At 44.8% G+C, this 13,287-nt stretch overlaps 1 protein-coding gene across 2 annotated transcripts in view; it reads left to right on the top strand.

Moving 5' to 3' along the window:
- The window catches only part of ABCC1 (ATP binding cassette subfamily C member 1 (ABCC1 blood group)), a 2,255,476-nt gene extending 2,245,357 nt beyond the window's left edge, over positions 1-10,119 (top strand). For both annotated transcript variants that reach the window (XM_069647115.1, XM_069647114.1), the window contains one exon: positions 7,791-10,119. In XM_069647115.1, the coding sequence (XP_069503216.1) occupies positions 7,791-7,899 (109 nt within the window). In that variant the 3' untranslated portion in view covers positions 7,900-10,119. The remainder of the gene's footprint in view (positions 1-7,790) is intronic.
- Positions 10,120-13,287: the final 3,168 nt, after the last annotated feature.

Below are 13,287 nucleotides of genomic sequence, written 5' to 3'. Positions count from 1 at the left end.
CGGATCTGGGCCTCGGTAGGCCGCTGGCCTCGGCCCGGGCCTAGTAGGCCGCTGGCCTCGGCCCTTACAAGTAGGGAGAGTGGGGGGTGGTACATACTCTTCACTCTTGATATATAGTTACATTTATATATATTCCTACACTTAGCAGCCCGCTGCCTTAAGGTGCGTATGGAGGGTACCCCTTTTCAATTCTGCCCCAAGTGCAATCGCAAATACCCTTGGGTCGACAGGCACGCCACGTGCAATCTCTGCTTGCCGAGGGATCACCCCGAAGCGAACTGCAGAGCGTGTAGTAGGTTTAAACCTAAAACACTTAAGGACCGTTCGACAAAGCGTTGGGCCCACCACGCCAGGCAGGAGGCCATGGCAGCGGAGGGCGCCTTCAGCGATGGCAGCGACGCCGTACTTTCGGACGGCGAGGGCATTACGGCGTCGAAAGACAGCCGACGAGCGCAGGTCCCCGACCTCGGAAGGTCGTCCGGCAAGGCGGCTATGGGGAAGACCCCCGGCGACGCAAGCGCTACACACCTAACACACACTAAACACACTAAGACCAACCGGACCTCGACGACGTCGACTTCCCGGAAAGAGGCACAAAAAGAACGGTCCGACTCGGTGTCCTCTGGGCGCTCTCGATCGAGATCGCCTCACGACGCAAGGCAATCATCCACTCTTGCCAAGAGTGCCTCGCTACACACACTAACGGAAGTTCGATCGTCGGGAGACGAAGACGACTTCCACCCCCAGGCCGCGCTCCAAGATACCGAGACCGCGGTTAACATCAGTGAGGCCCCACGCCCGAAGCACACAGATACCTTTCCAGACCCTCGACGCCAGGCGTCGAAAGTCTCTGGGGCCCCCAAGGGACAGGGAAAACATTTTTCCACGCACGGAGAAGGGGGGAAACAGCGGAAAGCACAGCCTTCCACCCCTGTAAAGCCTAAGCAGACAAGCAAACACAAGTCTACCCTTGAAAATAAATCACCTGCTAAAGTAATACCCTGTTCCAGGGAATGGTCCAGTGAAGACATAGACAGGGTTATGTCTAGGATGTCTTCCTTGGCTGATTTTTATGATAAGAACCCAGAACACTTTCTTTCATATAACCCTCAAGGGGCCACACCCTCAGGCTCCTCCGATCCTATCCCGCTAAGTAAAAAGCCCCGGGTCGAAAGACCTGAACCCTTCAAGGTTCAGCCTTACTCCACTCCATATTCTACTCCACTCCCCAGTTATCAGGGACAAGTTTTCCCTGAAGAGGACCAGGAGTTTGCAATTATGGAAGAACAAACCGGGACAGATTACTATGCAGAGGATGAGGACCTGGAGGAGGGAGAAGATGAGCAGGAAATTTACAGAGTAGATTCCCCAGTACAAAGCGAAGCCCCAGTTACTGACTCTCCAGTTGATAACCAGCCCCTCCTTAACGAGGTTCTCGCTCGAGCAGCGGAACACTTCCACATCGACACCCACGGTGTACAGGAGGAAAGGGACTTCGCGGAGGAGTTTGTAGGAGAGAGAAGACCGGTCGCTCAGACCATCCCTATCCTCAAATCCATCCAACGAAGAATAGATCCTTCCCTGGTGAATCCTAACCTCACCAGAGCTGTCAACCCCAGAATTGAAAAGATTTTCCGGGCAGCCCAGTCTGACCCTCTGTATATAAAGGGACATCTTAAACCAGATTCCCTAGTGGTGACCAACACTAGAAAGAGGGCTGGCACGCCCTTATCTTCATCAGAAGCTCCTCCCGACAAGGAGAGCAAAAAACTTTACGGGTTTGGCAGAAAGGTAGCCTCAACGTCCGCCTACCAAGCAAGAATTGCGAATTCCACCACCCTGTTGGCTAGTTACAATTGCCATCAATGGGAAGAAGTCGCGGCGCTCATTGCCTCTGCTCCAGAACCGTTAAAGGGCCAGCTGGCTCGGATCTCGGCAGAGGGGAGAGCCGTGTCTGGTTGCATTTTAAAAGCAACTTTCGACGCCGCTGACAACGCAGGGAGATTGATAGCAGAAGGTACTGTTATCAAGAGACATGCGTGGTTACGGCAGTCGGGATTCAAGACAGAAACCCAGGCTTCTTTAATAGACAAGCCAGTGGAACCCGACCTATTGTTTGGGAAAGCGGTCGAAGACGCACTTAAAAATGCCAAAGATGAATATGAGACTCTCAAATCCCTTGGCCAGCTTACCAACAAACCCCCTAACCAGAGGGGGAACAATAATTTTCGTCGCCCACGCGGCCAAAATTCACAAAGAGGCAACTATGCCCAGGGACAAGGTACACAATGGAATAACAACCAGCAGTCTACCCAGAGTTACGGCAGGGGTAACAAGAGAGGTCGTGGAAGAGGCAGAGGCAGCCCCAACAAGGGCGGTGGCACGCCTCCACCAAAACAGTGACGCTCAGTTCAGGGTCCCTTGCCACGCAACCCCAGTAGGGGGACGCATTTCCACCTTCACCCAGGCTTGGGAAGGGATCACCTCAGACAGATGGGTGCTGTCAACAGTATCCGCAGGATATTGTATAGAACTACTGCAGCGTCCCCGGAATCATCCTCCACGACAAAGAGTGCACTCCCTAGAGCATCAAAGGATCCTTCTCGAGGAGATCGCCATTCTGCTAGAAAAGGACGCGATAGAACTCGTCCCAGGACACCAGGTAAACAAGGGTATCTATTCAACTTACTTCCTTGTGCCAAAGAAAGATTTGACAATGCGCCCAGTATTGGACTTACGGCCTGCCAACAAATATGTCAAGCCCCAAAAATTCCGTATGACCACGCTACAAGAGGTAATCCCCCTCCTAAAAAAGGGGGATTACATGGCAACCTTGGATATGAAAGATGCTTATTTTCATATTTCCATGCTCCCAGCGCACAAAAAGTACTTGCGCTTCAAGGTGGACAGTCGCCACTACCAATTCAAGGTACTGCCCTTCGGGATAGCTTCAGCACCAAGGGTATTCACCAAGGTACTGGCGGTGGCGGCTGCACACCTACGCAGGGAAGCAATCCCGGTGTACCCTTATCTGGACGACTGGCTCATAACGGGGGAAACCCCAGGAATTTGCAGGTCAAACATTCAGAGGACTATCGACCTCCTCCACGAATTAGGCTTCTCCATCAACGAGAAAAAGTCAAGTCTGGTGCCAAGCACCTCAAAACAGTTTCTAGGAGCTATCCTAGATACTCAGAAAGGATTGACCTTCCCTTCGGAAGAGAGAATTCGGAATATACTTCTGCAAATTCCGCATTATCAGTCAGGTCAACAGATAACAGTACGCAAAGCTATGCGGTTACTGGGCATGATGGCGTCATGCATTTACCTGGTCCCCCACGCGCGTCTGCGCATGCGTCCCATGCAGGAATGGTTGGCGAAACAGTGGTCTCAGGCAAGTGGTCATTGGGACGATCTAGTGGTCGTTTCGCCAACACTCGTACAGAGCCTACACTGGTGGACAAGAGAGAATCTCGCAAAGGGGAAACCCTTTTACGATCCCGAAGTACAAGCCGTGGTGACTACAGATGCATGCCTGACTGGGTGGGGAGCTCACCATCTCCACCACACAGCTCAGGGTCTCTGGTCTCACTCAGTAGCCAAGAACCACATCAATCTGCTAGAGCTTCTGGCAGTATTCCGAGCGCTAAGGGCGTTCGAGCCCCATCTACTGAACTTGTCGGTGCAGATCAGGACGGACAGCACGACAGCCATGTTCTATCTGAACAAGCAAGGGGGGACTCGTTCGCCAAATCTGTCCAAGCTTGCCCAGAAAATATGGATATGGGCACTCAGACGGAACATCTTCCTGTCATCGCAACATGTTCCAGGGGAGCTCAATTCCCTAGCGGATGCTCTAAGCAGAAACTCCCTCCCAGAAGAACACGAATGGGTCCTTCACAGAGACGTAGTAGAAGATCTCTTCTCTCAGTGGGGTTTCCCCACTATAGACCTATTCGCCACAAGCGAAAACAAACAATGCCCAGGATTTGCATCCAGGTTCCCCCAGCCGGACTCCCAAGGGAATGCCCTGTGGATGAACTGGTCAGGGATGTTTGCGTACGCTTTTCCACCAACTCCTCTCATCAGGAAGGTGGTGTACAAGATGAACAAGGAATCTATGACGCTCATCCTAGTTGCTCCCATGTGGGCGAGACAACCATGGTTTCCACATCTACGCAGGATGGCGGTGTGCGAACCCATCAGACTCCCAGCCTGGTACAACCTACTGTCCCAGCAACAGGGTCAAACAGTGCATCAGGAACCCAACTCTATGAACCTAGCAGCATGGCTCCTGAAGTCATAGAGTTTGGACATCTCAAATTACCACAGAGGTGTATGGACATTCTAAAGGAGTCCAGGAAACCAAATACAAGGCACTGTTACTTTGATAAGTGGAAAAGATTCGTTATCTGGTGCCAGAATAAACAAATCAACCCGGTTGATTGCACTCCTTCCAACGTTGTGACATACATGCTCCACCTGCTGGATGCAGGGTTGGTTTTTAACTCGCTGAAAGTACACCTGGCAGCCCTCTCGGCTTACACCACATCCCATAACAAGGTCTCGTGGTGGAAAGTACCAGTGGTTAAAGCCTTCATGGAAGGAGTAAAGAGACTTCACCCTCCTATTTCGAACCCACCGCCAGGATGGGACCTCAACGTGGTGCTAGCTAAGCTCATGGGACCCCCATTCGAACCCATGCATAAAAGTAGTCTCAAACACCTGACTTATAAAACGGCCTTCTTAGTAGCCATTACCTCCATAAGAAGGGTCAGTGAAATTCAGGCTCTGTCAGTGCAGGATCCTTTCTTTACTATCCACAAGGACAAACTGGTTTTACGCACACACCCTAGGTTCTCACCTAAATTCATATCCAAGTTCCATGTAAACCAGTCCATCGAGCTTCCGGCTTTCTTCCAGAACCCGCAAAGCTCGGCTGAGGTGAAACTACACACCCTAGATGTGCGTAGGGCGGTCCTATACTATGTAAATAAAACCAGACCGCTAAGGAAAACAGATCAACTGTTTGTCTCCGTAGCTACAGGCAGAGAGGGGGATCGCGTCTCTAAGGGCGCTATCTCGAAGTGGATTATCAACTGTATACAGCTGTGTTACTCTCTTTCTGACAAGACTCTGCCTTTTACGCCAAGGGCCCACTCTACTAGAGGCATTGGTGCCACTCTGGCTTTCATTGCAAATGTTCCCCTCGACACCATTTGCAAAGCGGCTACTTGGAGCTCTATTCACACTTTTACTCAGCATTACTGCATTGACACTCATTCCAAGACAGATACACAAGTGGGACAAGCGGTTCTAAGACACCTGTTTGCTCATGACCCTTCTCACATCCCACCTCCTTCTTCTGGTACTGCTCGCTAATCTATGCACAGCATGTGATCTAAGCAGATTCCACAAGCCTCAGAAGGGATACATTACTCACCGTAATCGTATTTCTGATGCTTGTATCTGCTTAGATTCACATGCGACCCACCCTTCCTCCCCTCCGAGAGAAGGCGCATGATTGCTTGTAGTCTTACCTTTTCTGTCTATCTGCTTGGATTATCTGTACTCACGCTACTCCTCATGCTTCCTCATGTCAGAAAAAATACAATCTGAGGATCCTACACGCGTGAGGGATCTTGGGTACAGTGGACGTCACACTAGGGATAGTATTACTGGCACGCCTGTGTCGACGCCCATTTTCGACTTTCGAAAAACAAACTGTAATACTCCGCAGCTTCCACTAGATGTCGGCCTATGCACAGCATGTGAATCTAAGCAGATACAAGCATCAGAAATACGATTACGGTGAGTAATGTATCCCATATATATATATATATATATATATATTTTTTTTTTTACAACATTCCATGGTTTTCCTCCAAGTAGGTATTTGCTGTCGTTTTGCACTGATGGCACTTGTATGTTCATCATTCTCAACACAGTTTTTAATGTGTTTTCTTCAATAGCCTTTACTGTCGTTTGCTTCAATATTCACCATATCTAACTCTCCCTCTTCGTGATCACTTTGTCCTTTTCAGTAAATGGGTATTTATGTTACAAAGAAATCTCTTTTTAGGAGAATGCCTTGCTGCTCTTCAAAGCCAAGCTGGTTGGTTAGTCACCATATTTTAGCGAATGTGATCACTTATCAACCTGTTGTGACTGAAGTCATATTTTAAAAAGTTTTTTAGATCTTTATTTGATCATGAATGTCAATTAATTTAACCTACTAAGGATACTTTCCCATGATTACAAACACAATAGTGTTCCACTGCCATTTAATCTGTAGAAAGGAGTTTCAGGGACGAGGATTGGTGGGGAAGCTCTGAATGGAGGTTGAGGTTATCGCTTTCCTGATCTAGCACTTTAAATTATATTGATTCTTAAAGTATGTTCACTGTCGAAACCATCCTCCCCACTCTGGAATGTATCTAGAGTAACTGGTATATAACGTGTTCTTGTGTTTAGAGTAGCACAGTGTCAGGACCAGACTCAGTGGAACTTATAATTATGCAGCGCGCAGACTGCTTTAAAGTTAATAGAGATCTGCCCTCACAATGAAGATGGGCTGGGATTCTTTGAGAGGGTGTTGACTGAGAACATGGAGCTGGGTTGTATGAAACGTTTTTCAGATATCAAAGATGAAGTACTTTGGTAGGCACAGGAAACCTGCTGCCCTGATAAAAGCAGCCAGGTCATTGCACCAATGGGACAGCCTTGTGAAGAGCAGCTGTGAAAGATTCTGTGAATCATGCAGAAATGAGAGAGAGTAGTCACTGATGCAGATGTACACTAGCGCAGTCTGAATCCACCGAAGGCTGGGAATGGAACACAGAATGAAGAACCCTATTGCAGGAAACTTGGAACAATACAGGCTAAGAAAGAGGAAGATTGGGAACAATAACATGAGCTTACCAATGAGTACAGTGCCTTGGTCTGAAAACAGAAAGCATTGAGAAGGAAAACCGGGTAACCAACAGGAGCCAGACAGCTTGTAATTGAGCTGAGTGGCAATAGGTAATAAGAGCTAAAACAAGCTCAACAGATTACATTCTAAAGGAGCAGAGCCCCTACACAATTGGCCTTAAGCAGGCACGTGAGCACCAGTGTCCTTCAGTGCAGACCTTAACAATCTTCTTAGCTGCAGCACAGCTTTTAACCTCTGGAAAGCTGAAAACTTACCAGATGACAAATGAGGGACATACACCTGGGGGCGTGCCTCAACCCTCTGATGGTTGAAAGACCATGCAGTCTTAAGCACAAGATTCATCTGATCCGTTGGTATTTGTGGAATTAAATCAGATTCATTTTTAGCTCAATACTGCATATGCTTAGTCCTTTTGTTAGATTTGTCTGTGATACTTGGATTATTTTCAGCTATAGTGTTAATGACTCGTGTCATAAATAATTTGATTTTTATTGCACTCCTTTTGCTAACGTCGAACACGATTTGTTGATCTACCAACACAGTGAAAAAACATGGTCACTTTTAGTTAAGCTTTGATACTAATAAAACTTCAGTAGCTCCAGTCTCTGGGGACCGATAAGGGCATAACAGTTCCTGGTACGCACAATGGTCTATGATGGGTAAATTACTTGGTATTCCTCATGTATGCTATACAGTTGACTATTTAGCTATGAGCCGGTGGGGATTTCATAATTATAAATTTCACTGGATGCTGTATTGGCACAAGTAACATCAAGGCCCTAAATGTGGCATTCCTCTTCATTTGACAGAACAATGATAGCAGTGCTGCTTTTAACTGTTTGTTTTCTTTTTCTAGGGTGATTGTCCTGGATAAGGGTCAAATAGTGGAATTTGATTCTCCAGCTAACCTTCTACAGACGAAAGGAATTTTCTATGGTATGGCCAAGGATTCCGGCTTAGTGTAATCTACGGACACTTTAAATGTATAGGCTTTCTTTTCTCCGAGAAAGACAGGGTGGCAGTGAATACATATCTATTGATGAACAGTCATTTTTAGATTTCTATTTTTTAAACCAAAACCAGACACCTCAGAAGCCGACAGTGGAAACTGTAAGGAGCACAGCAATGCAAATGTATATTTTTCTCATGACATATTTATTTATATGCTAATTTATGAGCTGAACCCAATGTATTGTTGGTGATCTTATGGTCTACAGTACAGTTGAAGTTAAAAACCTGTTTTATTGCAGCCAAAATGCTATTTAACTTTTTCGAAAAACAGTACACTTTGTCCTTTTGTATTTATAACATGTTAGTCTTCATGTTAATGGATGCTTATCATTTAGTTATGTGCACATTGTGTTACATAATGTACATTATTCTGTAATGGTTGACTTCTCCAAGATTGACTTCTGAGCGGTGAACTTCTGACCACCTCTGTTAAAGTTTTGTATACTTAAGGCTGTTTGCCACCAACTGATTATCAAGACATACTTGGGCCCCACTTCCACACCCCCTACTCTCGTTTTGTGAACAGAGAAGTTCAGAGCTTGTCTGTCATAAATTCATTCAAATGGACTGCCTTGTTCTGCCACCTGTTACATAATCCTTCCAGTTTGGAAGTGCCTAAGGCATTAATGCACTTATATAGACATGCTTTAAAAGAAATGATTTAATTACAGTGGGAAAGAAAGTTGCTATGTAACATAAAATGCATTGTTTTTCGTTATACTATTTTGATATTGTAGTAGTACCGTAACATATTTTATAAGAAATCGACAAGAATGGAAAAGTTACATTTTTTTCATCTGCATTTCCTGCACTTATGGTTACCGATTCCTCCCCACCCATTACCAGAGCAACTCTTGATGTCCTGCATAAAGAAGAAAGTATGGCCATATGGTAGCTTACATTAAAGCATATTTTGGACTAAATCATTGATAACTTTGTATTGCCTCCAGGTATGGCTAACAGTATCTACATCAAGCCACAAGACATCTGTTTCCTAATGCCATAAACTATTAGGTGTACGGAAATGTATTGCTAATACTGAATGATGTGTCCCTACTCCATGTATTGTAACATTTTATTTTGTAAGCAAAATAACACATGATTCACTTAAAACACTACGTGCTTTTTCCAGAGAGAGCAGATTTTTGAGGCCGCAGCATACTTATGACAGGTTAAAACAATGACTTCAGTGTAATATATATTTGTTTACAATGTTGTTTTCTTTTCTGTTAATGCAATTAAGCAGAAGTGGTCAATGGCAAGCAGCAGTTTCTATGAGCAGAAATATATATGCATTTTTCCAATCATTGGTTCAACAAACACGTGCAATATGTTTTTTGTGTGCTGTACCAAAATACAATAACAATGTATTTTTTTCCATGACGAGAAAGAACTGCATGACCAGAGATGCACAGTATAATATTTAAAAAGATCCTCATGGTCTCGGCTCTTGAGTTTGCAAAAATAGCGGTTGAATGTTTTATGTTGTGTCGCGTACATACATATGTTGAATATAATCTGCATATACAAAACATACTACATACATAATTATTGGATACATGTTACCCAAAAGGTGTTTTTTTTCTTAAATCACTGCTTTAGGTCATTTTGTGTCGATCAGATCAGCCTTCTTTAAACAGTAAATATGTGAAACAGGCTGCATTTTGTTTTCACTCTGGAGTAAAAGGTTCGGAATATCTTTTTTTGCATTTAGTGGAAAAATATGGTTAGGTCTGTATGGTGGATTTGTAGAGCTAAACGAAAATGTTGACCGTCCTTGATTTAGCATATCTTTTTTTATAATCTTATGTTGTCTTTACTTGGAATTATTTATTTTTGGGAAATTATGCAATTCTGTCAAATTAAAATAGACAAATGTTATTTGCCATTATTTGTTTAAAAAAAATGTGGCTATGTGTAAACCAGCTGCGACAAATATATATTTGAAATGCAATGACACATTCTTACTGAACACCATTTTGGACTTTGTCTCCCACTTAGCCATTTTCTCTCATGTGAACTAGACATTGGTCAATTTTCTCATGAGCTTTGGTATTTAAATAGAAGACTGGCCATATAGAAGTGTGTGTGGCAACATTTTCATTATACTTAGTGTTATTTTCTTATAAATGCATCTTAAACCTAGTTTGAATAAAAGTACCATAGCTTTGCAATGTCTTGTTGGAACATTGTTGTCTTTTGTCAGTTATCGGCGAGCAACATAAAATGGGGGAATTTGTTGTGAGCTAATACTTTAACCGGTACTAGTTTGTCTATTTCTTTTGTATAATCAACTAGCTGATATACCCAGCGTTGCCTGGGCTTTCGGTCCCTCATAGGTGCAGGTAGCTGTGCAGAATATGGTGCATATTGGTGAAAGTGTGGAATTGTATAGGGAACATACGCCAAGCCGCAAACCCACAAACACATTTTGACTTTTGCTGAAATCTGGGGAAAGGGATGGGGTGTCCAAATGTCATGTAGCCAGTATGCCCGGGGGTCCTAACAGGTGACTGCAAAATTTGGTTCAGATTGGTCAAATGGTGTGGAATTGTATAGGGAACATATGAAAAACCGCAAACTCACACATTTTGACTTGTTATATATTCTTACTTTACAAATGCATTGACGCACCATACCAAAAAATATAATCAAAGCAAGATATATACAGTGTTATGTTATTGGGCATTTGTATAGCGCATTTTACCATTGGTATGATTTGAAAGCGCTGTTGGTTGAATGCCTCCAGGGACCGTAGTCCAGGTCAGTGGAGAGAGTGATGTAGTAAGTAGTGATTGGGTGCACTTGTTATGTGTGCAGCCAGGGCATATTAAGTGGTGTGTAGCTGCATTCTAGTGCTGACGTGGTGCGAGAGCAGTAGAATGTGTACAGCAGGGGAGTTGCTAGGTCTGGAAAAGACCCGGGGCTAAGCTGATGTTGGAACTGTTGGGACTGGGGGCTAGCTAGTCTTTTGGCTGTAGCTCCTGAGATTTTATCCGGGGCTACAACCAAAAGATCAGGGGCTATAGCCCCCTTAGCCCCCCCTAGCAACGCCCCTGCAGCAGGCCAAAAGGATTTGGGTAGCTGCATTCTGGCGGCGGTGGAGTTTGTGAATGGGATTGTGTGCAGCTAGGACAAATTAATTGAGGGGTATAGCTGCATTTTATTGTTTGTTGGTGCATAGGAGAGACTTAGCATATTGGTGTGTTTGAGTGTCTGTGTGGAATGGGGTTGAGGGAAGACCCTATTCCTGATGTGTTAATGTGAAGCACAATTTATACAATTAAAAAGTAACACTACATCCATATCTCATAAATCTTATTCAAATCGAATGTGCACAGATGAACTAGAAAACACTTTTTTACTTTAAACATTTTGACATTTTTATTTAATGTTTGGCAGACTCTACCTTTACATAGAAAGTATTTTGTTTTTATTAGGATAGCAAATCATCATCATCAAGAAGCTGCGTACATTAGCAAGTATGGTGAATTGGCAATCCCAGTGCAGGATGCCTAAAAAAAGTAGTGAGAGACTGCAGTGGGTCAGCACTGACATAATGCGAGTGAGCCGTAAGTGACAGAAGAAAGGATAAGTGAAAAGCAATTACATGTCAAACCTTTCAATGCCATGTTAAAAACAGTCGCAACGGTGGACAAGGGCTGCAGGTGGATCTAGCTTCCATGCACTTTTTTATTGTGAGAATCTAGCCCGATTCCGAAGCTTATTTTAAACGATTACAGAGTTCCTGGAGACCAGGTGTCTGTCGAGTCCCAGGATGAAGCGTGAAATGAATTCAGCATCAACCAAAGAAGATGGGTGTAACGTTTTGGGCCTGCACTTACCCTCGAATACAGCAGGTTCTGCAACGTTGGGGTCTGCAGGAGCACAGTCTTGAAGACTGAGGAAAGTGAGAGTCAAGGAGGAAAGCATCATGGAACAGAGAACCTGCGACTAATTGATTCCACACGGAGTTCTTCTTATTCCCTGAATGTGTTATTGCTTGGTTGGAGACTCTGAGAATAATGCAGGGGAACCTTACCGTACTTATGGAAGTAGCCATTCATATATAGTATAAAATGTATGCACCTGATTTGGGTAACCTCATCACAGTTTAATACAGACGAATGTGATATGTTCCATTGATTCTTGTATATCACTGCAATGCTAACCCCTCGATGTGATGAATGGTTAATGTGTTTAATAGAGTAGTCATGGGGAACTATAATGTGAAATAAGGCAGGGGATGCATCATTAAACCAGATCTCCGTAACAATTAAGAGATCCAGATGATGTAGTTCCAACAGATCAAGCAGCTCATGTCCATGAGCTAAAGCTCATCTAGCAATAATCAACACCAACTTAATTTGAGTTGTACTTTCCATTGGGGTGTCTATAGTTTTTTAAAATGTGTTTTATTAGTTTTTGTAAACCGCCAACAGACGCTTGACACAGCATACACAATTGCAATATTATCAACAACTTGTGGCATATCCTTAACTCCATCCCAACTTCCCTCCCCCTTACTCCCCTCCCTCACACAACTCCCACCCCCTCCCCCCAGCCTGCCGGCACCCTCTTTATACCATGCACACACTACATTTCAATCAGTTTAGAGCCACCTATTTTATCGCTAGGGACCCTTTTCTGCATCTTCTGTTGCTGCCACCGCAAACAGTGTGTGTAGTAAAGCATCACATTCCTCAAACTCCCCCACCCCCTAAGGCTTTCCTGTGGTCTCGTTGCATCGCCCTCTTCCATGCTGCAGTTTCTGCCACACCCCATCTATATAGATCCCTCCATGATTCTTCTCCCCCCATGCCCCCGGGCCTCTACGCGATTTCCATGTCATAGCTATCCTGCGCTTGGCCAGGATGCACGCTAAGTCCTTCAATTTAGTTATATGCTTATGGCCTCTCTGGCGTGTAAAACAACCCAGCAGACATGCACCTGGAGAAAACATGTTGGTCACCCCTGCATTCTGTAATCTGTTTGCCACCTCTTGCCAATGTAGCCCTACCACTGGGCATGCCCAAAACATATGAAGCATACCTGCATCCATCGCATTGCACCTGGGGCAGCCCTATGGTGTTGCCCCTGAAAACTTAGAAATCCGCTGCAGCGTTAGGTGCGCTCTGTGCATCACTAGCAATTGTTTGAGCTGCAGCCTCGCATTTCGTGACACTGTCTTGTGGTATCCCAGTATTTTCGCCCATTGTGCTTCTGTGAAGGTCACCCCTAGATCCCCTTCCCACTTTCCCTTAATCTCTAGAGGGGAGGCAGGCCCTTTGGAATAATAGGTCATATATTTGCGATATAGTATGCCCTCCCTCAGCTATATC

This window comes from Ambystoma mexicanum, chromosome 2q (genome assembly GCF_040938575.1).
Source record: "Ambystoma mexicanum isolate Mex_15411 chromosome 2q, UKY_AmexF1_1, whole genome shotgun sequence".
NCBI lineage: Eukaryota > Metazoa > Chordata > Amphibia > Caudata > Ambystomatidae > Ambystoma > Ambystoma mexicanum.
Note: the sequence above shows the minus strand (reverse complement) of the source record. Positions and strands in the feature narration are given on the sequence as shown.